This window comes from Micropterus dolomieu, linkage group LG12 (assembly GCF_021292245.1).
Source record: "Micropterus dolomieu isolate WLL.071019.BEF.003 ecotype Adirondacks linkage group LG12, ASM2129224v1, whole genome shotgun sequence".
In the NCBI taxonomy this organism is placed as follows: domain Eukaryota; kingdom Metazoa; phylum Chordata; class Actinopteri; order Centrarchiformes; family Centrarchidae; genus Micropterus; species Micropterus dolomieu.
Window position 1 is genome coordinate 26,715,523 of NC_060161.1, and position 24,709 is coordinate 26,740,231.

A 24,709-nucleotide genomic window follows, 5' to 3' on the forward strand; every position below is an offset into this window, starting at 1 on the left:
GGGAGAAGTCATGACCTCCACACACGTCCTAGACGAGGTAAAACAACACTGAGCGAGAGTCAGACCATTTTCTCCACAGATTAAAATTGCTGTCACTGCTGTCACGGTGCATGTACGCACATATGAATCCGATGATTTCCATTAAGATGACCATAATGAGAGTGAACCGGGTGTGGTTGGACATGTGTGGAAAAAAAACTTTGAAGTCTCCTGGATGCTGTTTTACCCTGTTTGGTATTCATTGTTAAAAAAAAAAGTTTAAAATTAATTTTCTCTGATGTTTTGATTTGCGTCTGCGCTTCACAAGCAACAAAACCTGGTCAAATGGAAGTGTTTATAATGCAACACGATGGATAACATAAAGGAAAGTTAACACAAGAATCCTGTTATTAAATGAATCAGAAATGGATGCATGTCTAGCAGGCTCGGGCAAATTACTTTTTACTTATTACTCCTTCAGTAACTAATAATATTACTTTATTAATGTGTATTAAAAGTAATTATCTATGGTATTTGTTATATTACCTTATTATTTTCACTCTCCCCCTGCACCACCCCTTTTGAAAAAGTGATGGACAACCAGTTTAGCTAGCTCATTTTAGAAATTAATCCACTTAACTGGAACAATAAATAACCTTAGGAGTCAACAATTAGCCAAAGTGAAAACATTGCATTCTCAAACCTGATGATGCTATACAGTATAGGTTCCCACTGTCAAAAGAACGCCTATCTACTTTGTTCTCCACTCTTCATTTAGCTCATTTAGTACTTACGCATACAGGTCATCATAAGTTGGCAGTGTGGGAGAATAAAACAAAACAAATTGCATTCTGGTAACGCAGTGTTACTTGAAATAACTATTTTAACTGTTTTGGAAATAGTAATCCCTTACACTACTAGTTACTGTGGGGTTACTGATATACATATTGTTGTTTTCATCTATGATATATAAGACTCCCTTGTAAAAGAGACTGTGTCTCAAAAAGACTTTCCTGTTAAAAAAAATAATAATATATATATATATATATTCTGTGTGTGTGAAATCTTCAAACTCTCCTCAAATGTTTTACCTTTTGCTGAATGTTTACGCCTGAGGTTCTTCTCTTTTATTTCATTGCTCCTTTTCTTGTCTTTTTTCCTTCAATGTCACTTCCTCAGTTGATGTTTCCAGGATTCCTAGCTGAAAACCTGCAGCAAGGGGTACAATGTGCAACACAGGAGATAAAAACACACCCATCCTGTTTCATGTCTGCATGTTCAGTTACTGTACAGCACACGCAGATAACCTCATCATACATGCACGTTACCGACCAACCCTCATATGAGTCTCCTACTTAATAATCCTAATTTTTCTGTTATATTGTGTTGATTTTGTGTTGAACGCCAGAGAGGACATTTGTAAAGATGATGTTTTAAAGTCCTTTACGCAAAAAAAATAAAGATATGATTTTGATTCTGATTTAACAAACTTTGCATCCTGAGATCACAGAATACCTATTTTGTCATCAGTCTACTATTTTCTTGTGATCATGAACTAAGTGTTTGGATCACAAGAAATCAAAAGTTTGTTGAATGAAGATCAAATATTATTTTGTATTTGATGAATAGTCACAGGAAAAAACACACTGTTATATAACAAGACAAATAAAACATTTTCTCTCTAGCCTTTCTGTACCAGTAAAGAACTGTTTTGTCAAAAAGCTGCATTGGTTTTGACTTGAATGTTACATTTGTTACATTTTAACACTAATTTAACATTTAACACTACTAAACATTTAGTCATTTAACATTTATGTTACTTTGAAAAAGAATAGCAGTGAACAGCATGGCTTATTTTCATGTGCTTTCTCTTTTTGTCTGCATTTGATGACCTGTCACTGACTCACCACTGTCCTACGTTCCTATTGGCAGCCGGAGGAGTCGGACCTCCCGTACCCGCCCCCTCAGAGAGAGGCCAACGTCTTCGTGGTTCCTCAGGGAATCAAACCTGTTCTGCAGAGAACTGCCATCGAGGTATTGCTACACCGTACAACTGTTACACTTTATTTTCCTGTTTAACTTCCCGGTAACACAAAGCTTCTCATGTTTAAGGCATGCTATGGTCAAAATCTAAGCGTTGAGCATTAAATACTAACCTCCTTTAGGCTTGAAAGATGACTCTGAAAAGTTTGTGGCTTGCTCCTTTGTGGAGGATGGCAGCTGTGGTCAGCTTATATTCACAACAGTTACACTGGACTTTATTGGTAAACCAAAGTCAAGGGAAAAACACGTCAAAATTCAAACCACCATAGAAATGTCTTATGGAAATAGATTAACATTTTGTGAAGCATGCTTATTTGCTTTCCTTCCCAAGAATTAGATGAGAAGACTGTCACCAGTGTTGGATCTCTGATTTCAGTATGAAACTATAGCCAGCAGTTGCTTAGCTTAGCTTAGTATAAAGATTAATAAATATTATTTTTTATTTTATTTATTTATTTAAAAGGGACAGTGCATATTAATTTACATCTCTGTAGTATTTTCTCAATTAATCGATGTCTTCACATCTTCTGTGGTCCAACTGTCGGTCCAAAGATATTTAATTTACTATCACTAAAGAAGAAAAAAGTGTAGCGAATCTTCACATTTAACAATAACTTTCTGTCCCCTCTGTCAGGTCTTAGCGTGGGGTGTTCGTAACTTGAAAAGTTTCCAGTTGGCCAGTGTTACCTCCCCGAGCCTGCAGGTGGAGTGTGGAGGCACCATGATCCAGAGCTGCGTCATCCGCAGTGTGAAGAAGAAGCCCAACTTTGACGTCAACAAGCTGATCCTTGATGTGGTGAGAACACAGAGGCATACTGTGCAGTTCATGTACACATGTTACGCCGATGTAATCAGTGCAGAGGCTCACTGCTTTCATGGCTAATGGGAGTTCTGCTGTGATGTGGTTTACACCAGTCATTTATCTTCATCAGTTAAGCAGCAATAATGGACTCTACTGTTCCTCCTTTTCTTCCAAAGCGTAGAAATCTTCTGTTTGCATTAAGCAGTAATTCTGAATGTGGCCGTTGGTTGTCCACAGATGCTCCCGTTGTAGAAGTTACACATTTTATTCAGCTGTAGAGCTGTAAAGATGCAGGGTGGCTACCAGTGTATGCATTTCAGATGCTGGGTAAATGCAGGGTTGAGAGTGTTAACATGGATGCTTTTAAACTGGATTTCACTGCAGAACAAGATCAAATTATTTCACTGAATTTGATGCCCCATAAACCAGACAAAGTGTCTATCTTCAAAGACGGGGATTTAGCACTGGCACAGAAATGGCTGTGATACAAGACAGGTAGATTTGGTGGCAAAGTAATTCAGCATCCTGCAAAAGAATTTAAATCTAATAATTCCATAATATCCAGACAGAACGCAGGTCTAGAAATTTCACAGTACTCAACATTCACTGCGAAAAATCACTCTGGTTCTCATTCACTCCAGCTGAAGTCCATATGACAAAAAGGAGAGTGCATATTGGACAACATTCGTCAGGTGGAAAGAGACCAAATTAATGCAAATGTTGCTCCATTATTTGCCCCCAAGTGACTCGAAATAAAGTTGATGGATTTTTTTATTGTCTTACTGGCCTGTAATTTAACCCCAAAACCCAAAGTCAGCTACAACAGAGATCCAGAGAAGTTAAGAGTTAATGTATCCCATGCTAGTTACTGGAAAAATAAAACTGTTTTGCCAAGGCTTTTAGCATTAAGAGCTGACACCTCTTATGAAGCCAATGGATCCCCCTGGTAAGAGTTGGATGGGGAAAGCATGAACAGTACTGAATGGTCTTAATATGAGACACTTTCTGGGCCAGATTCGACCGCAACAGCGATGCTCTCTTAAGTTTCTAGTGTTGTTTTCAGTTCTCACCATACTTGTGTGACTCAGAGCAAATTGACTTCTCTACTTTTACTACAGATTGAACTGCAGGAAGCTAAATATGAGACTGCAGTTGATGTGGCACCCAAAAGGCTCGAGCTGCAGTAACTCAAGAGGGAAGAATAGGTTCAAGCTTATTATTGCAAACTAAGAAAAGAAAAGAATATAATATTTATTTTCCGTAAATATCTAAAGTCATGTTCTTAAAGAAATATTCAACACAAACACAAAATGAATGACAAATGCTTTCAGTTTCGTTATTGCAAGTTCACTCCGTATCGGAGTGGAAGTGGCGAGGGTCTAGTTTCAGAAAGGCCCTGTGTGTGCTACAGCTCAGTGTGTTTCCACACCAGTGTTTGTCTGACTAGCCACTATGCGAGTATTATGATGCGTGTTACATAGTGATGTAATAGGTTACAGAAAAAAAGGCTGGACTACAAACGAGCTGTTTTCAGGCAGTTCAGAGCAAAGTTTTCTGTGGGAGATGGGAACTCCTTTTGATGTGGACTTTGGGCTTTTTCACTTTGCAAACCTGTTACATGCACAAAAAAGATATAAAACATGTAAAACTTGTAACTATAGCTGTCAGAGAAAAGTAGCTGAAGAGTAAAAAGTAGAATATTTCCCTCTGAAACGTATTACCTTAAAATTGTACTTGAGTACAGTACTTGAGTAAATGTATTAAATGTATTACTCCCATCATTGCTTGAGGGCATAATTTATTCAATGTATCCCCTTGACATTTTCCTGGCTTTCTGGAGATTGAACGTACATCAGTGCTTGCCAGTCACCTGCTCCAGAAGCTGATTGTACAGTGTGTAACTTTAAGAAATATTTTTTATGGTCAGAAAATAGCTTTCGTTTTAAATTATATGCATGTCTACACCTAACCTGACTTCATTGTCACTCTGTTAGTGGCTATAATATAATAGTTTCTTTGATTGAGTCATTTATCTTAATCAACACAAAACCGCAATATTGAAAGCAAGAAGGAACAGTCATCATTTATTCACTAAATGTAAAACTGTCTTCCGTGAATATATTTCTCCTCTGAGTTTACACCGGTGCCATTACATTCCATCTAAGTGTTTTCTTATGAAAACCTAACCTGAAATATGGAAATATTGTGCACGTTTTTCCTAACGACGGCTCCACAACGGGCTCAGAGAGTTTAATGTTAACAATATTAAGGTCTGAAGTTGATCACCTCAGTGTTTTATTATGACAGCTTTAACTAGAGTATGGAAATAGTCACATATTTTTCCTTTAAATGCATATCCTTGCTTTGGCTCCGGCAGTTTAATGTTAACAAGATTAAGGTCCTGTGTTGACCACCGCAACAGTATGACAGCCTCAACCGGACTGTGGAAATATGCAGCCTTTTTCCCTTAAATTCAGCTCCTGAACTGAGTCCAAACATTTAATGTTAACAATATTAAGTTCTTAAGTTGACTGCGTAAGTGTTTTCGTATGCCACGAGGGCATAAGAAAATGTCATGCGCATAGTTTCCTTAGATGCAACTCTTTGAAGAGTCTAACCCCCTAATGTTAGCTCTCAGTTTACTGTGTGAGTTTAGCATCATCAGTCCCACTTAAGCCTTTTTTAAAGCCAGAGAGGTCAAATGGATTACAGTTACTAACTCGTGTTTTTCCCCTGGAGCTGGGCTGGTTAAATGAGAGTATTATAAGTCTATTGCCTTTAAATGTAGCTGTTGTAAAAAGGCTTGGCTGGTTTTCTGAGTTTAGCAGCAGCAGAATCAGCTTCGAAAGTGACCCCAGCAGTCTAGCGTTTGTCTTCCCAACTTGCCTTCAGCCTCTATAAAAGCCAGAGAGGTCGCGTGAAGTCAAACTTATCACAATGGTGTTTCGTTGCGACAGCTCTGAGAGGTTCTTGAAAACATGAAGCAAATGCAGATGCCGCATGAGCTCTGCCTGTTTCACGTTTACTGGCCAATGCCTATATTGTCAGTAGTGTCAAGACATTTTCAACAAGCATGTTAGGTTAAGTAATGGTTTGTTTGTGTTCTAAAGCTTTTTCTCTTTTTACTGAACCAGTCACAGCTACACACTCTCTGAGATGTATGACATACATGATGTTTATTTCAGTGGCAGTGACAGACTGAATATTCTGCAGCACACAGAGTTTCGCCCAGATTCAAGGGGGTTTGTAGTAAAGATTTTGCTATATTGTCAGAAGTCAATTAGCTAAATTACATGTTTATCTTGTAAATAAATAAATTTGCCTTGTCTTATAAACAGTGGCCACAGCTGTATCATAGTCAGTGAATAGACCTGTTTCAAAGCAGACATTTTGACTTGTCTTATCAGGGGAAGCACATGTAAGACAAATTTTGTTATCGATGGCTCACTTTAAAGAGGCGGTATTATGGTGTTAGGCTTTTCCCCTCTCCTTTATTGAGTTATATATCTTTTTTGTGCATGTCACAGGTTTGCAAAGTGAAAAAGCCCAAAGTCCGGCCCAAAAGGAGTTCCCATCTCCCACAGAAAACTCTGCTCTGAACTGACTGAAAACAGCTCGTTTGTATTCCAGCCTTTACTTCCCTTTCTTGTGACGTCACAATAAAAATACGTGTCGTAATGCTCGCTGAGCGGCTAGTCCGACACGCCCTCAGAAACAACGATGGAAAAACACTGAGCTGCAGCAAACACCTCTCCTCTCTCTTCCAAACACCAGCTACCCTCCAAGCAAGTTGTTACTGTGATGTAGAGACAGAGCTCAGTTAAAACTTTATGGATGAAAGATACTTTTGTTACAGATTCTGACCACCACTCTGAAACTCTTGCTCCAGTCCAAATTGCCAACCTGGTCAGCAACATGTAGCCCACAGCTGAATCGAAGCTGTTTACCGTCTTTTCGCTGACCCGCCTTTCTCTGCTTCTGATTGGCTAGTAGTCCTTAACTAGTAACTGCGCATGTGCAACTCCCAACAAAGATCATTTAGAGACAAGATGTATCACTCCATAGCTAAAATGAAGCCTTCAACACAGGGTGAAAAGAGGAGCTGAACCCAAAAATGAGCATAATACCACCTCTTTAATGAAGTGTCCCAGCAAGCCATGCCAGTGAGCCAGCATATAAGATACCAGATATGATTTTTGCTAATTCAGTTACAGCAGCTGTATTTAAGGACATGTCTACAACAATCTCATTTAGCCACGACGGCTCAAGAAAGATGTTTGTAATTGTAATCCATATTTTACCTCTCTGGCTTTAAAAAAGGTTAAGTTGGGCTAATGACGCTGAAGTCAAACAATTAACTTAACTTTTTCTCCTTTCCTTACTTCAAGTAGCACAACAAAATTCCTTCATACATCTTAGTAAAGTATGTGGATCTAAAGGTTTGGTCATAATAGTACAATACATTGTGTTTGATCGTATGTAATTTCATTCAATAGTTATTGATAAGGGAAAAAGTCTAGCGAGCTTGTTAGTTCTTTCGCTAATGGAACAATAAGTTCACACCTTTTCAAAACATGGAGATTGTTTTCCATTCCCTTAAAGGTCAGTACTGTCAAGCCAGCTTGTTATTGGTAAGTGGCACAAATTTGCATGTGAAGGTTCACCAAAGACAAACACGACAAACAAAATGTGTGTCTATTAAATTTGCTACAAACTTTGTTGTTTTACATGTGACCAGGTCGTTACTGTGATTATGTTTGCTTAGCTTTGTCAGTTTAAAGTATAAAAATAAAAACAATAAATTAAAATAGAAATGTAATGATAAAAAACGTTTACAACACTCAATGTGATGAAGGACGTTATTTTAATTAAAGTTTGCATTAAAAATTAATTAAATATAAGTCTGCACTCAGAATGACATTGACAGTCAAACTAAGCAGTGTGTTCTTGCTAAAATTGGCACAGGATGGAAAAGAACCATAAGCCATAATGCCATTTAAAATAAATGTTGCTGTTCATGGTGTCACTTTACATTTAAACATTTATTTTACATTTTAAACTGCGATCTTAATTTAATGTGATGTTTGTGTCCTGATTTCCTTCATAAAGATGAAATCTCCACCTCGATGGGTTCAGTAGTTTCTTCCTTTACATGGGAGGGGTCCGCTCAGGTGTAACGATGCCCTGATTGGAGCGTCACCAAGGCGTGACCAATCAATTTCAGACAGTCAGCAGCCAGCCAATCAGCAGCATGCAGGCAGTTGGCATAACCAATTAGAGTCAGGTGTAAGGGAGCCCAGTACAGCCATAGGTCGAAGGATGTGGTGTCCTTTTTGATCATCTTGTCTCTTTTTAATTTTCTTTTCCTTCCTTGTTTCTTTATTATGGTTTTCTTCTTTTCTATCCCTCTTTCTTCTCTATTTCATTCCCTCCTTCTCTGCACAGAGTCTTCCCTGTGAGGAGCTCTACATGCCGCCGATTGTCATCAAAGTCATCGACAACCGTCAGTTTGGGAGGAAGCCGGTGGTCGGTCAGTGCACCATCCGGACGCTGGAGGAATATCGGTGCGTCCCAGAGGAGGAGCGATCGATGGAGGAGGATGAGGAGGAGTGGAGACGTAAGACACTGATGGATTTGAACATGTCTTGCAAAAAGCCAGGCTGATAATCGGTGTTAAAAATGTCTTTCTACTGTGTGTTTAAATGTGTAGGTGAGACGCCCCGGTTAAGTTGTGGGGAGGTGTTTATTGACATAGATGACGAGGAGCCGCTCATGCCCGACCAGGTAAAACCATCTTGTCAGTTATCTGGTTAAAGGTGCTCTGTGTGAACAATACCGCATTATTTCTGATCAATAAGTGTTTTACAAATAGTACAAATCATCACTTCCTTTACGCTGAGAGTGACTTTTCTTATTTTCAACAATTTCCATGAAAAGAACAAACCATCAACATGTTAGTCCGTCTCTCGATACTTTGACTTTGCTAACCTGTCTCTTGCTCTCGGCTTCAAGTCCATTTAATCCTACAATCTTTAAAAATACAGTTTCATTTTAAAAAAAGCTCCTTAATTTCCTAGAACAGCCGGTCACTGTAGATTTTAGCAAAAGTGACTTAAACAGGAGTATAATGTTTTTTGGGACTATTTTCAGCTGTGGATAAACACATGTGGTGCTCAAGTGAGTGTTTACTAGGGGTGTGCATCTTCACTGGTCTCACGATTATATTCGATTACGATTATCAGGTCAACAATTTGATTCGATTTGATATCTCGATGCTTCACGATGCTTCACCTCAAGGGTGGGAATTTCTAGGCACCTCATTACGATTATGAGGCTATGTGATTGTAAAATGAACAGGATAAAGATGTATTTTTCTCACTGTGTGACTACTTGGTACTTTTAAAGCAAAGTATTTGTAACAATCCAAACAAGTAGGTTGTTGAAATGCAGATATTATTGTTACTTCATATAAATGTAGCTAACATTGCATAGCATTATTACATTATTACAGCGTTATTGCTATTTTTATTTCTGATGCTGCTGTTAGTTAGTATAGAGTCAGATGGGGGTTGAACTACACACTTTACAATGCTCCAGCCAAACCACATTCACTCCACCTTAATATACCTGTTCCTTTTTTTGTCACGTCTAGTGTAGTTACATGTTTGTAACTTGTTTTGTAAGTTGATTATTGTAATCTTTTATTGAGCACCGTGGACCTTGACAAACGGCATTTTGTTTATTTGTGTACTCAATATGTGGATGTATGACAACAAACAAACTTGAACTAGCAGCCAAAACACGTCCTGGGAGAACCACATGTCTCCGTTGTGCGCACACCACAGACCGTCCGCCTTTTTTGTTCCGTCAACATTACATTATCAGTTAACCTCTAGATAATCAATTATTGACATTTGTGAATTAATTCATAATCGTCCAAGTCTGCATCGCAGTGCATCTAAAAATCAATCATTTTCCACACCCCTAGTATTTACGTCAGCAACAGGGTGTATGTAGGTCAAAGGTTGAGTCAAAGTAAACTACAGTGTGTATAACCTATAGTTCCTTCAGGGTATTGAAGAAACATGTCACCCAGTGCAAAAGTGTGGCTTAATGATTTCTTTGTAATATCTTTTGAACAACAATGGAGCTCTATGGCACAGATGAATAAGATATCTAAGCGAGAGATTGTAACGTTGAATTTTTAGGTCTTTAAACAAAAGGTTCCGATGCACCTTAATTTTCTGTGGCTGTTTCACAATAAAAGCCCCCCTTCCCCCTATTACAGTTACACAGCTCTAACAGGCTGTAATCAACTGGGAGACTTCTATCAATGAGATAAAATCACAAACAGGAAAGCTAAAGTACATGCATGCAGTGTTTCCTCTGAGTCCCTTCTACCTTTGAATCCAGGACCCTGCCACTAACAGTAATAATAACTAAACAGATAGAGAGTTACTGAAAGACAAAGTTCAGGGCACAAACACTAGCATAACAAATATGTTTATACTGAGTAATTACTAAAAGTACCACATACAGGCTTCTAAAATTGTCTTCACCGTGCTCTGTTCATTTGTTAACAGTAACTGAACTAAGGTATAAGCCTTATAAGCTATTAATCAACAATCAATAGATGCTGGTTTCACATTTATTGGTGTATTGATCAAACTATTAGATTCTCATAAAGATTTTGCTGCTTGCATTTGTTTGGTAAAAGAAAAACTGCAGCTGAACTTTTGTTCTCCATTTGCTCTCCATTACAGCTGAATCTCCTATAAGTGGTTTAATACCCAGTGATCCAGTGATTTTCCAAATGCATGTGTGAGGAATGTGTTTGTGTGTGTATCATGACATTTATCTGTTTATCTGTGTATGTGCATCTTTGTATGAGTGTGTAAATGTGTGCTTTTTCGAGTGTGGGGTGTAATAACCAATAAGTGTAAAGGGCAAGTATGAAACACTCGTCTTTCCACAGGGAACATCTGTGTCTCTGTGTGTGTGTGTATCTCTGTGTGTGTGTTTGTGTGTGTGTGTGTTATGGCATTTGTACAGTTGTGAGGACAGATTAAAAGGAGTCTGAGTGTGTGTGTGTGTTCAGTGGTACCAGCAGCATAAATAAACATGTTCTGACATGATGACATGGCAACCGTCTATGTGGTCGGTGGTTACCGTGGCGACCACAAGACCCGCATTCGTTACCAATCATTAACGTCCCCCCTTTCCCCTTGACATTTAGTTTTCTCTCCTCTTTTGTACACTTTCTTTCTTTCTTTCTTTTTCTTTCTCTCGCTCGCTGGTAAAGGAGGAACATTAGAAACTAGACTCAAATTTCTCTAGTTTCACACACACAGCTTACAGTTTTTCATGCACAATCAAAATGTGTTTGGATGCTAAAAGCAACACAGTCAACACACTACCTACTGTTTTATGCCTGGTGTGATATGATAAAATAAATAATATCTGCAATAAAACACAAGGATATTTTCGTCCTGCTCACAGCTTCTTGGTATCAGACAAAAATTTATAATTGTGCAGATTTTACATGAAAAAATATTTTCAACAAACATTTCTCAGCAATTTGGAGCCTATTTGTGTTGCTGTGATATTAACTTCACTCCTGAGGATCATTAAGTTTTATCTTAAGCTAGAGTCAGTTATTGTAAGCTTGCAAGATTGCTAGTGTCACCCAAAAATATTTAAAAAGATTGATTGATAGTTAAGGTATACTTAATTATTATTATATGCCTCTAAAATGGAGATGTCAAATTGAAAGAGAAGGGTGCCAGTAGGATGTCTGTAAAGATTGATCCAGGTCATAGTTATCCAGCGTGGGTTAAAATCAAGGGAAACTGGACTTAGTTGAAGATACTTCAAGATATTTTGCCTCTCATCCAAGATGCTTCTTTAGTTCAGACTTTTTCAGGTGAAGTATCCAAGTCCAATTGCCCTTGATTTTAACCCACCTTGGAGTCCCAGTAGGGTTATAACCCGGGATGTTGTGATTATGTAAAATTGTGAACCCATATTGCAAACCTATTTGTCACTGCAGCCTGCGAATCTGTTAGTTGCAAGCAGTTCAGTCAAAGAGTTCAATCAAAGAGTTTATCTTATTTTAAGATTGTTTAATTGTTTAAAACATCTGACTTTAACTCGGCAGACAGCTCTCCATTCCCAATCGACAGTCAACCTTGCTTTTAAACAAATTTAAAGCGAAACATGTGGTTTCCGATGTTTAAAATTTGGCCTCTACAGCTCCATTTGAAGGACTTTCAGACGACAAAGTCAGAATATTCCCTGCTCGTAGTCCATCAGAACGCCACTCACAAGCTTCAACTAGTAACTTTGGTTTTGTTTTTTTATAACAGGGCAGCATACACTGAGACATCTTTTAATTTTCAGCTATTACCGTATTTTATGTCTTTCTTTCAAATTAGCTCCATGGCTTGATAATTAAACCTGTCCTGCAAATATGTCATCCGAGGATATCCGACATCCAGGAGCACAGAGCAAGACAATTACTGGGGACGGAGAAAATGCAAAGTCTGTAAACTCACCGAACAACCTTTTATCCCCTGACACACACACACACACACACACACACACACACACACACACACACACACCGCTGTGCTCTATTAAATGGTTTCTTTGTGTATATTATTGAATCGAGGATTGTACAGAATCAGGAGACAACATAATTTGGTCTTATTGGTTTGGCAGACTGCATGGGGCTTTCATACACTCTGTTGAGGGGGCAAACATAAATAATGCAGACACACACACACACACACACACACGCAGACCACAGCTTTCCTTGTGTAATCACATTTATACCAATAAGGTCTGAAAGGAGCTGGATTGGCTCAGGAATGCTTTGTCATCAAACTGTGGTCCCTGAAGTCTATTAAAAAACAACCCCAACTAATTATTGTGTTTATAACATTGTTGTTGCGTTTACTAAAAATAGCGGAGAGACAGAGGTCAGGGAGAGCAACTTTGCTTGTCAAGAAAGTGAAGTGATGGATGGAGAGAGCCAAGTGAAGAGATGAAAGCGAGTAACTGAGAGATACCAGCAGAAAGAGATGTGAAGGCCAAAACTCTGGTCCTAAAATCAACCTTCTCTCTCCGTCAGATAACTCCCCAAAATACAACAAGTTATCATTTTTACACGTTTTTGTACAGATTAAACTAAAGCAATATAATATAATGTATTAATAAGTGAAATTTGATGTTGTTGCCGTCTGGCCAGACCCGGCTAGCTGTTTCTCTCATTTCTTCTACTAGCTGATATTTCTTCGGAACTGTAACCATTGGCTGCCTTTTTAAGAAATCAGTAAAGACAGTGTGGTGGTAGATCTTGGAAAATGTTCTGCGGTAATGTGTAACTGTACAGGGTTTGAAGTTAATGGGCTGCAACATGGAAAACCACTGGATTGGCGCTTTTATGAATATTGAAGTAACGTTCAGAGACAGTGAATCGGTGGAGGAGTTCTGATTTTTCGGGAAAGAATTTGGAGCTCGTGATTCCTGTCAACCTCGTCTCTGTGGATATAATGATTCAGGACTTCTGTTCTGGATTCCTGCAGCTTTTCCTCTTTGACGTCCTTCACTTCTTCTTTTCTTCTCCTGACTTTTTCCCCTCTCCTGTCATCTGTTGTCATTCTTCTTCTTTTTTCTTCTTCATCCTCTCCTGCTGGCTCTTTCTTAACATCAGTCTTCCTCTCCTCTGCTCATCTTTCTATATATTACCCCTCTTACTCTTCCCTTCCTTGCTTTCGCTCTTCCTCTTTTACACCTCAGTCATCTCGTCTCCTCTCTTCCACTTTTCTCCTCATCTTTTGCTTCTCCATCCTACCTCTTTTTGTACTTTACCTTCTCCTCTCATCCCCCCTCTCCTCCTTTCTTCTTCCTCTCTTCTCCTCCTCTCTTCTTTGTCTCAGTGAAGTCTTCCTCCTGGTGATCACTGAAGGGGAAAATCTGACCCTCGATGATATGCAAGACAGACGCTGTGGTTTCTTTGTGTGTGTTACAGTGTGTATAAACAAACACAGGGAGTCTGTTCCTTGTTAGTCTTCTTCTGTCTCATTATCCCCGCAGGGCCGCACTGGAACTCTCCCTCCATCTTTTTTTTATCTGCTCCTCCTCCCTCATCTTCTCCCTTCCTTTTCTTGCGGCCTTCCCTAATCGTTCTTACCTTTCACCCTCTCTTCACTTCCTTCATCCTTTCTTCTTTTAACCTTTATATTTCTCCTTCCTCCTTTTACTCTTACCTTTCTACTCACCTCATTCTCATTTTCTTCTTCACGTCCTTCTTTCTTTCGTTCCTACCTTTGCTCCTGCAAAACGTCCCTCCATTCTACCCAATTTCTTTCCTTTCCTCCTTTCTTTTTTCACTTGCTATGTTCTTTGCAATGCTCTCTCCATCACTCTTTCACTTATTTCTTTGTTCCTTCTTTTTCATTCCTGCATCTTGCCTCTTCCTTACCTCTTTTACGCTATTCTTCCCTCCACTCTTCTCTTGCACGATTCTTCCTACCTGCTTTTTCCTTCTTTATTTCTTTTTCATTGCACAACAATTTTGATCACCTCTAGTCAAATCCTCCCTCCTTCCCTTCTTTCCTTCCTCATGCCACTGTTCCATCAAAATCTGCCCTCTTTCAATGCTTCTTTTAAAACTTGCAAACCTGCAAAATTTGTTTGGTTGTTTCATACTTTAGTCCTCCCTTCATCTCTTTTCCTTTCACCATGTTCCCCACCTCTTTCACTTCTTCCTTGTGCCTTCTTTTCCTTCCAACTTGCCTGTACCTTGCTACTCTCTACTCCACTCCTTCCTTCCTTGAAATTTACTGCCTGCATCACCTTCTTTCACGCTTCAGTCCCTCCCTCACTCTTGATGTCTTTTTCTCATCTCTCCCTCCATCACTGTTTTGTTTCCTCCGGCATCCCTCCTCCTCTACCTCTTCTGTCTTACAATACTTCCCCCACTCCTTGTTTCCCTCCACCTTTTCTCCATCCCTCTATCATTCTGTTTTCACCTCTCCGTTTTACTCCTGTCGTTCCTTTGTGCCATATCTGTACACATGCTCATGCTCTTTTGCTTTTCTCTCTTCCTCCATCCCACTCTTTTATTCTTTTCACCCCTTTAATTCATTTTCTCCTTCCTAACCCTTTCCATCTCTATCTGTCAATCTGACAGTCCTTTTAATGTGGTAGCTCATTAAAGGCCATGTAATCCTCTTTCTTTTTCTCTCTCTACTGTTGTGGTTCAACCCCTCATCCCCTCTGTGATCCTTCCACCATCTTTAAATCCTTTACGGCCTTTTTCTTTCTTTAATTTCATCATTACCCTTATACTCACAGGCGCCACAACAGCTTCATACACACACATACAAACACACACGTCAAACTGCAGCATTTGAAACCAAAAACAGTTTCAAATCAATGAGGTTAAAAGCTTTTTGTCTTTCTCTCGCTGTCACGCTCACAATCACACATACGTCTATGAATGCGCTATTCAACATAAGGAGAGACATGATGGTGGTGTCATGTTTTTCCATTCTCATGCAGTGATGCAAAAAACACTAATGTGTCTAGTTGTGTTCATGGGGGGTGGCATTAAATGTTTGGTGACATGGGAGGTCTAAAAATGTACAGTATGACCTAAGTGTATGTTCAAAAATATGTGTGTGTGTGATAAGTCTAAGTGGGTGTTGAAATTGGTGTACACGCCCTGACATTAACACCCCCCATCCAATTAAAGTGATTTGACATAAAAACAACTCTGCGTGGATACAATAACAGTGATGCAACCAGTGGGCACATTTGCGGCGGCAGCTGAAAAGCACGGCACGCTTGTCAACACAAAACATCTGCAGATTGGAACCAAATAAGAAATGTTTATCACTATGCTTGGTACAAATTTTTATTTTTTTTATTTTCCACTGCATTTATGTCAATGAAGGTAGACTAAATTTACTAAAGAGGCACCTGTCATTATCACTTCTTGCAATTCAACAGCACCACAAACTACAATCTCCGAATTTATCGTAAAGTCATCAAACACTTTTCGAGAAAAAACATTATTACCTTCATAAAGGTAGGATTTATAGCAGGGGTTGGCAACCTTTTCTGTGATGAGTGCCAATATACAAAGATGAAGACATCCAGTGTCACCTTGTTAATAATAATAATAGACATCTTTATTTCCCATACATTCTTAACTTTCTTTTCACCGTTTATATGCATTAACAATGCCACAACATTTATTATTAAAAATAATAGCGTTTTTGTATTGACCCTTCCCGAAAACTTAGGATGAAAAACGATGACACCTGCCTCCTACGTTTGAATAAGCAAGTCACCACTGCACTGCACAAGACCATGTCAAGCCTGAGCTGTAACACTTAAGTCACAGTATGCTGCTAACTACCAACATGTCATGTGTACAGTCTGTCAGAAGCGGCCGCTCATATCCCCCCTCAAAATTGAATGTTTTAGTTTGGCCCAGTCTCACGGACACAAACAGCAGCTGACCGGCCGGTTGGCCACCCCAGTCGCGGATCATTCTACGATTAATTAATTATTTTTTCTATATTTCTATCATTCAACTTAATGTAATATTAAACAAAGTAGCGGCTTATGTCAATATTGTAGGATTGAGTTTGCTTTTATCACATGCCACTTAAAATGTCTCCCACATAGGTTGCTGACCCCTGATTTATAGCATCATATGACCCTCACCTTGCAGGTTGTAGCGGCCCCTCCCTAACCGACAGAACACTTTATACAACGGTTTTTAGTAGCTTAGTAGTAGTTGTAGACTTTAATGCTCTACCATTCACACTACAGTACATTTAGGCAATGTAGCTGGATAGCTGAAAGAGCAAGAAATATGTTCTGTCACTGGTTTGGCAGTGATGTGAATGGATTTGCAGAAAGTTGAGAGTGGCCTCATGAATGAGACCTTCTATTAAAGTGAGTATCTACAGTAAACAACCACTCAAAAAGAATTTATTCCGACTTTGTCCTTTGGATAATTTGTGCCCACATGTTGGGGTTGTTTGCATTCATGCTGGTGTTTTACAGCATCCTTGCCTTCTTGCCTTTCCTGTCTTCTTCTTCTGTTCCTCCATGTGTTCAGCTCCTCCGTGACCTCATACAAACATTTCTAATCGTGGTCGCTCAGCGTTAACAAGAGCGCTGCTGTCTGCACGTCACAGAGCGGGATCTCCCAGGGAATGAAAATGATTGATTTGAGAAGTAAAGGCACTGTGCTCAGTTTTTCCCTCACAAAACCATTTTGGACTCAAGGTTTTTGATTCATTGTTGCTCTTTTTGGAAAACTCATGATGATGACGACGATGTTTCTGTGTGTTTGAGTCACTAATATGTCTGGTAATGTTAGTATGTAATGTCTAATGATGTTGAAATCATTTTAATTGTTTGGCTCTTTATTCAACATACTGCACTTGTTTACTGAGATGTGTTGCTAATATTGTGGCTAATCCTAACCAGCTAACCTGTAAATGTTTTTAAGTTTGTGGGTATGTTTTAATGTGTGTGTGTGTGTGTGTGTGTGTGTGTGTGTGTGCTTGGTTGTGTGCATGTGTGTTGTAGCTTGCAGATGGAGCCAGCTCAGCTATCATTAACCTTTCCACCTCTAGTTCCAGCCTTCATGTAGGTAACAAACTCATCTTTTAACTTATTTCAATTCATTCATACTCAAACACTTCGAACCAGAATGTCAAACAAACTTCCCCTTTAACTGCTTTATTCCTTGATTTGTTACCATCCATGTAAGGTACAGATACAGTACTACTTTCTTTCTTCTTTGTCACACCGCCCTGTCTCCTCTTTCCCATTTGATAACATCATACTCACATGCTAATGATGTTATTGAGAGATTAACGTTGATACTTGTACAGATCTGTTCACATTGGCAACAAACAATACCATTTTTAAAAAACAGAAATACATGTCTGTCCTCTAGATTTCTCGTCACTTACATTTTTTGTCACGTGCAGGTTTCAGTGAATCTGCGATTTTGTGAAATCCTTCAATCATGATTTAAAAACACAATCTACACTTTTTTAAAGAAGAAACATTGTGATAAAGAGCAATAAAACAGGGACAAGGTCGATGTAACCAGGCTTTTTTACTGTTAATAAAACAGAAAAGCTCTGCAAACACACTGTATCTGGACACTTTTTGAAATCAAACTGAATGCTTTTTAAGACCGTTCTACAACAAAATGAATGCATGAATGTTGCAGCTGAAATCCGGTGTGGTATGCTGCTGCTGTAGCCCGTCTGCTTCAAGGTTCAACGTGTTGTGCGTTCAGAGATGGTATTCTGCATACCTCGGTTGTAACCAGTGGTTATTTGAGTTACTGTTGCCTTTCTGTCATCTCAGACCGGTCTGCCCATTCTCCTCTGGCTCGATATTTTCTCTTTTTGTGAAAATCCCAGTAGCTCAGCAGTTTCTGAAATACTCAGACCAGCCCGTCTGGCACCAACAACCATGCCACGTTCAAAGTTACTTAAATTCCCTTTCATCCTCATTCTGATGCTCGGTTTGAACTAAAGCAAGTTGTCTTGACCACGTCTACATGTCTGAATGCATGGAGTTGCAGCCATTTGATTGGCGGATTAGCTATTTGTGTTGACAAGCGATTGAACAAGTGTAGCTAATAAAGTGGCCAGTGAGTGTATATCTCCATATAAAAAATGTGCAGACTCACATTTGAACTTAAAATGTTCAAATCAAAATATATTATAAAATAATAATCAGACAGGGACAAACAGTATCATCCAGATTCTAGCGAAAACCAAACAGATAAAGGGGGCTGTATTTAGCTTAGCATCATCTGTCTGAATCCTATTAGCTTTAAGGAAAAATCGCAAGAGCAGGTGTTGACTCTGGACTCTAGAAAGTACGTATCAATACATCCCATGGGTTGGGTGAGAGCAGTAAAAAACGTACCTAACTCAGCAAGAAAGCGAATAAGCTTATTTCTCAACTATTCCTTTGAACTGTATTACCACAGTGATAATGCAATGCAACGTAAGGCCAAATATGGTCTGAATGAGTTTCATACATTTACAAATTAATGGAAACCAAAGACTGCCTGGAACTGTGGTAAAAGTAGTCACCAGAAATGTTTCATGATTTGTGTAAGGCGCTAAACCATGCCAACACGCATATCATTCTTTAAATAAATTCCTCATGTTCATAGTAACCCACAATGTGCTTTACTTGCACGGCAGTAGACAGTAGCAGAGATTTCACTTTAGGGTTATTGATGAAGTTTATTTTAAGTAGGACATTGATGGATAACTCTGAGGGTTGATCTGAAAGGAATGAGATAAAGAAGGACAAAATTGTACTTTCTGTCGCTCTGGAATGAAACTAGAAACTTTTTACATTTTGGTCTTTTGGTTGCGGCACAGGAAAATACTTTCTACTGGAGAAATCAACGTTTTACAGAGTGACACACACTGGGCCGTGTGGTTACAGAAGAAATCTGATCCCAGATTTGAACAGGAGACCACGCTCCTTGTTACATTCTTCTATTTTATTTATCTAAGCCAGGTCAATTTGAAGTCTTAGCTTGACCCGGGCCAGACTGTGCATACAAATATACACATCCAGTGGTGCTCTTTCCCTCCTCGCTCGACAGTAATTGGGGGTGATTTCTTTCTCTCCAAATAAAGATATTTGTTTTATTAAGGGTCAGATATTGAAACCAGTCAAATTAAAGGCTCGGCTTTCTGTCTGGCCAGGGCCAAAGTCAACAGAGCTGCTGTAGATCCTCTATACCACAACTCTCTTTAAGCAGACAGTTACTAAAGGCCGAGGGAGGGATGGATAAATGAGACAGGGTTAAGGAGGGAGAAGTGACTTACAGAGAAGCAGAGGCAAGGAAAAGGATCAGAACAAGTTTGATTGAAATGAGGAAAAAGATGGAGGACTAATATCTTATGGCATTAGAAAAAGAAAGCTCGCTCTCTCATGTGCTGTAAATCCTGGCTTCTTAATCTCTGGGTCGTGACCAAAAAAATGGGTCATGGGCGTATGTCTGATGATTACCAGATTACTGCAACAGAGTGTGTGCTCAGTGGACCAGCTTCCAAGGCGGATCAGTCAGATTTAGTTTCAGAGTTGGAAAAGTTTAAGAAGATCGGCTGTCAGTATGGCTCCTCAACCCCCCGCAACCCCCCCGAGATATCTGAGATCTAACATCGCTCAGATGGAAAATTAACATTATGTGTCGCGTTTCATAAACAGCATCAAAGGCTTGATGATATTTGTTGTGGATAAAACCAGTCTCCCTCTTTTTTTGTTTTTTTTATCCTTCCTTAAAGGTAATTGGATTTAAAAAAAAAGTTAAATCTCTTCTATGTTTTTTGTGTTTAATGTCTGTTTTCCATTGGTGACAGGATTTTAAAAAATTGTGCTCCTTTAAAAACCGCATTTGTACTGCGTCTCCACTCAATCATTTATTCTCATCAGAACTATTCCAGTTCATTACCAAAAAAAACAGTTAAGTTTGGTTATAATCCCACATTAAAAAGTTGTAGTTTGCCTCTAGTTCCATAAATCCTTCCTGGCTGCTTTAGAACCAGAGAAAGTAACTGAAATGGCTACATGCCAGGTGACTTTGTGGCATTTTTTGGGTTATGAAACACACATTTATGGCTCTATAATGACGCTGTGACCAGAAACAAGATGTCAAAATAGCTTACTAAATCATTTTTGTTTTACTTGTTCTGCTAATTTCAGCCGCAGACTGATGTAAGCTGCTGTTCACCTCCAGAATCTGAATGCCGCACATATTTGCTGCCCAGAATGTCATCCAAATGTATCCATGTACTTCTGGATGGTATGGGTGTATTGCTTAAAGAAATACACCGTTAGCGACGCAGGTCAGACCTTACAGCATTATCAGATACTTGTGAATGAACAATCCCTAAATGTCACACAAAAACAGATGTCTCAGAATTTGAAATGTCACTCTATCTAGTGATTAATCTTGGCAAAATTTAGTTAAAAAGTGCAAGTTAAATCTGCTATAATACATCTCTTTATATAACTATGATTTAAATGGCCTGTGATGGACTGGCGACCTGTACAGGGTGTACCCCGCCTTTCGCCCGATGTCAGCTGGGATTGGCTCCAGCCCCCCGCGACCCTGTACGCAGGATAAGCGGTTGACGATGGATGGATGGATTTAAATGGCTGCATATAAAATTAAAGTTCCGTGTCTGCTGGGTGTGTTCACTATATCAACTTAAAAGATGCTATGTCAGCGTTTAAAGCTTGTTTTCGGTTCCCCCTTGGTGGCCAAAAATCTGTTAATTTTTCATTTTGCTTGAGAAGCTTCTCTCATCTCACCATGCCTGAAGGTAAACAGGTTTTTACCTGTTCTAAACAGCCACACTCAAAGGCCAGATATCATAGTTTTGGATGAGACAATAGAGATTATGTCAAGTGTCAAGTGGATAGGAACTGCTTTACTTTTTAAATGTTGTCTTAATGTTTTTGAAACAATTGCTTTATGTAACCTAGACACCTAAAATATGTTCTCTATTGACCCAAGTTTAGCCCTTTAGCTTGGAAAATGACTTCTAAACTGCAAATTACCTTTTCTAGGGGGAAAAACCCTCAAGTCAAAGCTAGCAGCTTTGGGGAAGCTTCAGGAAGTGTCATTGGTGGATATTCACCTGGTCAAATTAAGGATACAAAACTGCTGCTCAGTGGATCCTAAAAGTGTTACTCCTTCCATGATTCTGTGGTGGCTATCGTTGCTAATGCTACACCCCAGTTCTACTGGGGAGAAAAGAGGTGCCGGGCAGTGTAGAACAGCAACTGGAAAAGCTTTCAGGAACTGGATATAGATGGAGTCACTACTGCGCAATGTCAGTCAGTGATAGCAAAGAAAACATTTATTTATGTGAAAATGCCACAGATTTTTACTTGAGGTTTGGTCTGCCTTGAAACCACAATGGAGGGAATGACAAATTCACGAACAGCTCTGATGAAACGTCTGTGCCAGTCTTTCCACATTCTTCACATTGACCAGTTTATTTTGGAGATACAAAATCGGTTCATAGAAAATCAGTGCAGGTTTTGGGCAGAATGTCCAGGTGGTTCAGGAAATTCTCCTCAAAGCACATCCAACCTCCATGCTGAAGGAAAACACTGAAACTGGGTCTCAATTCAGGATCCTGTGAAGTCATTTTTAGACTGAATACATTAGTATTGAAGTCTCCTTCAGCTTTGGTTTAGAAATGCAGCCTTTTTTGTCCCAATCGAGAGGATGCAGTCTTTATGTCTTTTGAAGCAGTCACTATCCCATAATCTAGGGGTGTCTAGTCATGTACCGTGGACGGCCAACATACAGATGCAGGAATTATAATAATAACTTGAACTGCAAGCAGTTGTAAGCGGGGTCCAAGCCTTCCGGCACAAGCCGGCTCCCCTGGCCCAGGTTTCCCCACAGCAAAGACATGTGTCTTGTCCACTGTTCCATTGCATCCCCAGCCATTCAAATGATCACCACAGCATTTTATAAGAGTTCATGCCATCTGCTGGAAGGAGAGCAAATCAGTGTGTGGAGTCTTTGGTTGTTGTTAAAACCTACAGACTGTTGACCCTCCATAGCACATGATTGGCCTTCTCTACCATAAATCCCCTTGTGCACCAATTAGTTGTTTAATGTGCAACGTTCAGGAATTCCTTGTCAAGTTGGGAAATATTACATGGTCACCACATGTTCACCAGTTATTTGCATTCAGGTTGAACTCAGTTACTTTTAAATGCATCAAAATAAGACGGACCAATCAAAAGGCCCCACTTGTTACTTTTTACTTGCTATCAGCCTGAACATGTTGTTTGACCCTTGATGATTGATGATGATGAGGCATGATTATGCTCCTAACCAAAGTCAAAAGGGCTCAGTGAATCATTTGATGAGCATTAAAATGATGTGACTCATATGCATAGACCCACACAGTCACCAGATCTCAACCCAGTTCAACAGTTACAGGGATATTTTGGAGCAACACATTAGACAACGCCCCCCAACACCATCACCAAAACGAGACGGTCCTCTTAAGAAGAACGAAAGCATCAGGAGTTTCAGCAAGTGCCCCAAAATGACACACAGTATGTTCAAGTGGAACAGCCCTGTTGTAGTTATTATTATGGGAGCTCAGGAGGAAGTCAGGTAATATTGTTATAGAGCGACAAGGTCAGCCTAAAGAGCAGGTTGGGGCACAGAGAAATTATGTTCTTTCTACTGAGCATCAGATCAGAAAACGCTTGTATGTGTCATTTGGGATGTTGTCGTTTAATTGGTGGACTTATTTTTAATAAGAAATTAGGGAATATCTTTAGGAAGAAAGGTGTTCATACCTCCGGAGTTCCACACACTGACAATCCATGACAAGGACCAATGAAGCTGTTCTGGATGCTTGTGGTAGAGAACTTGTCCACCGTTGAACAGTCGTCCATCATATGAGGTCAAGACATGTGTCACTGTAAACTTGGAACCTGGAACTTGTCACACATTATCCCGTGTATTTACTCTATTTGGCTGTTTGAGAGCTACTTCCTGGTGACAACTTGACATGATGAGTTTTGGTCTCTATGAGTCTGGACTGTCTAGAGGATCTTCCAGCTTCAGGGCTGCTGCTTTGACCTCAGACCTTTGACTGCTGTGGAAGGGATTTCCCCACAAAAAGCATTTATGAAGCTGCTCGGAGCTGTTATGTAAATCCAGTCGCTCTGCTCGCAAAGTTCTTGGCGGTGCCAGTCTGGTTTGGTTAGCCTGGCTTTCCCTGCAGGGCGTAATGATAGGCTGCAAACCACACTGACACCCTGACCAGACCACTGCATGTGCGTGTGTGAGTGTGTGTGTGTGTGTGTGTGTGTGTGTTCACATATGTGTTCGATCTCTTTAGCATACACTAAATCCGTTGCAGTCTGGAACACTCCACCCACGGCCTTAATCTGTCTGAATCAGGAGTTGTGGATGTGAGTGAACACACCTTGACACACACTAGTGGGCACACTCACACAATTTCTGGCACTCCTGTCATCAATGCTTGGCACCGGCTGCACACAGAGGGCACATTAACACACACCAGACACTTCATGCCTCAGACACACAGCGCCATGCATGTGTGTGTGTCATGTCCTAGTTAAACTCCACGTGCTGCCCTTTTCCATGCCATGCTGCCACTTTGGAAAAATGAGGAATTCCATAGTTTTCCCCCTTCTGTGTGTATGTGTGTGTGTGTGTTTATATGAGTCTGTGGGAAGTAGGAGAAAGGGGATTCCACACCAACCCAATGCCATAAGATCACTTCTGTTCTACATTTATGCCTACACACACACACACACACACACACACACACACACACACACACACACACACACACACACACACACACACACACACGAAGGAAAAAGTGGTACATGCGTCATGAGTGTGTTTTAAGCTGGAGTGTTCCTCGGAGGGTTGAAGGTTGCAGGGCGGGGACGGGTCAAACTGAAATGCAGCAGGCTGGTAGTTTGATCTGTCCCCTCGGTATTCCCCATCTTTGTAGTCGTTGTTCCCTTGTTGCGTCAGGCAACGCGCTCACACACAGACAAAGTTTTTATTTCTGTGAGAAAATACTCAAAAATGAATGTTTACATAGAGTGCTTGACGTTGCCAATGTGAACAGACTTTTAGTAAATTTGACGAACGAGGCTGCTTCATGCTTGAAAAAAATAAAAGTCCTGATAAAAACACATAACAGGGTTTCTTTCAAGGATGCCATATATCCCCTCAAAAATCATTTCATATAAATCAAAATGACTCACATCCAAACCGCAAAA

The 24,709-nt window shown here is 39.8% G+C and overlaps 1 protein-coding gene across 10 annotated transcripts in view; it reads left to right on the top strand.

Annotated features, from left to right (window-relative positions):
- Window positions 1–24,709, top strand: part of dysf (dysferlin, limb girdle muscular dystrophy 2B (autosomal recessive)) — a 112,192-nt gene that overhangs the window by 52,478 nt on the left and 35,005 nt on the right. For 4 of the 10 annotated variants that reach the window (XR_006827351.1, XM_046064128.1, XM_046064123.1 and 1 more), the window contains exons 35-41: window positions 2–37; window positions 1,159–1,200; window positions 1,912–2,013; window positions 2,657–2,818; window positions 8,270–8,441; window positions 8,535–8,608; window positions 17,441–17,500. Coding sequence is in view for 9 of the 10 variants with exons in the window: in XM_046064128.1 (XP_045920084.1) it covers window positions 2–37; window positions 1,159–1,200; window positions 1,912–2,013; window positions 2,657–2,818; window positions 8,270–8,441; window positions 8,535–8,608; window positions 17,441–17,500 (648 nt within the window). In the remaining variant the exon portion in view is untranslated. The remainder of the gene's footprint in view (window position 1; window positions 38–1,158; window positions 1,201–1,911; window positions 2,014–2,656; window positions 2,819–8,269; window positions 8,442–8,534; window positions 8,609–17,440; window positions 17,501–24,709) is intronic. The other 6 variants (XM_046064126.1, XM_046064129.1, XM_046064125.1 and 3 more) reach the window with 3 other exon arrangements.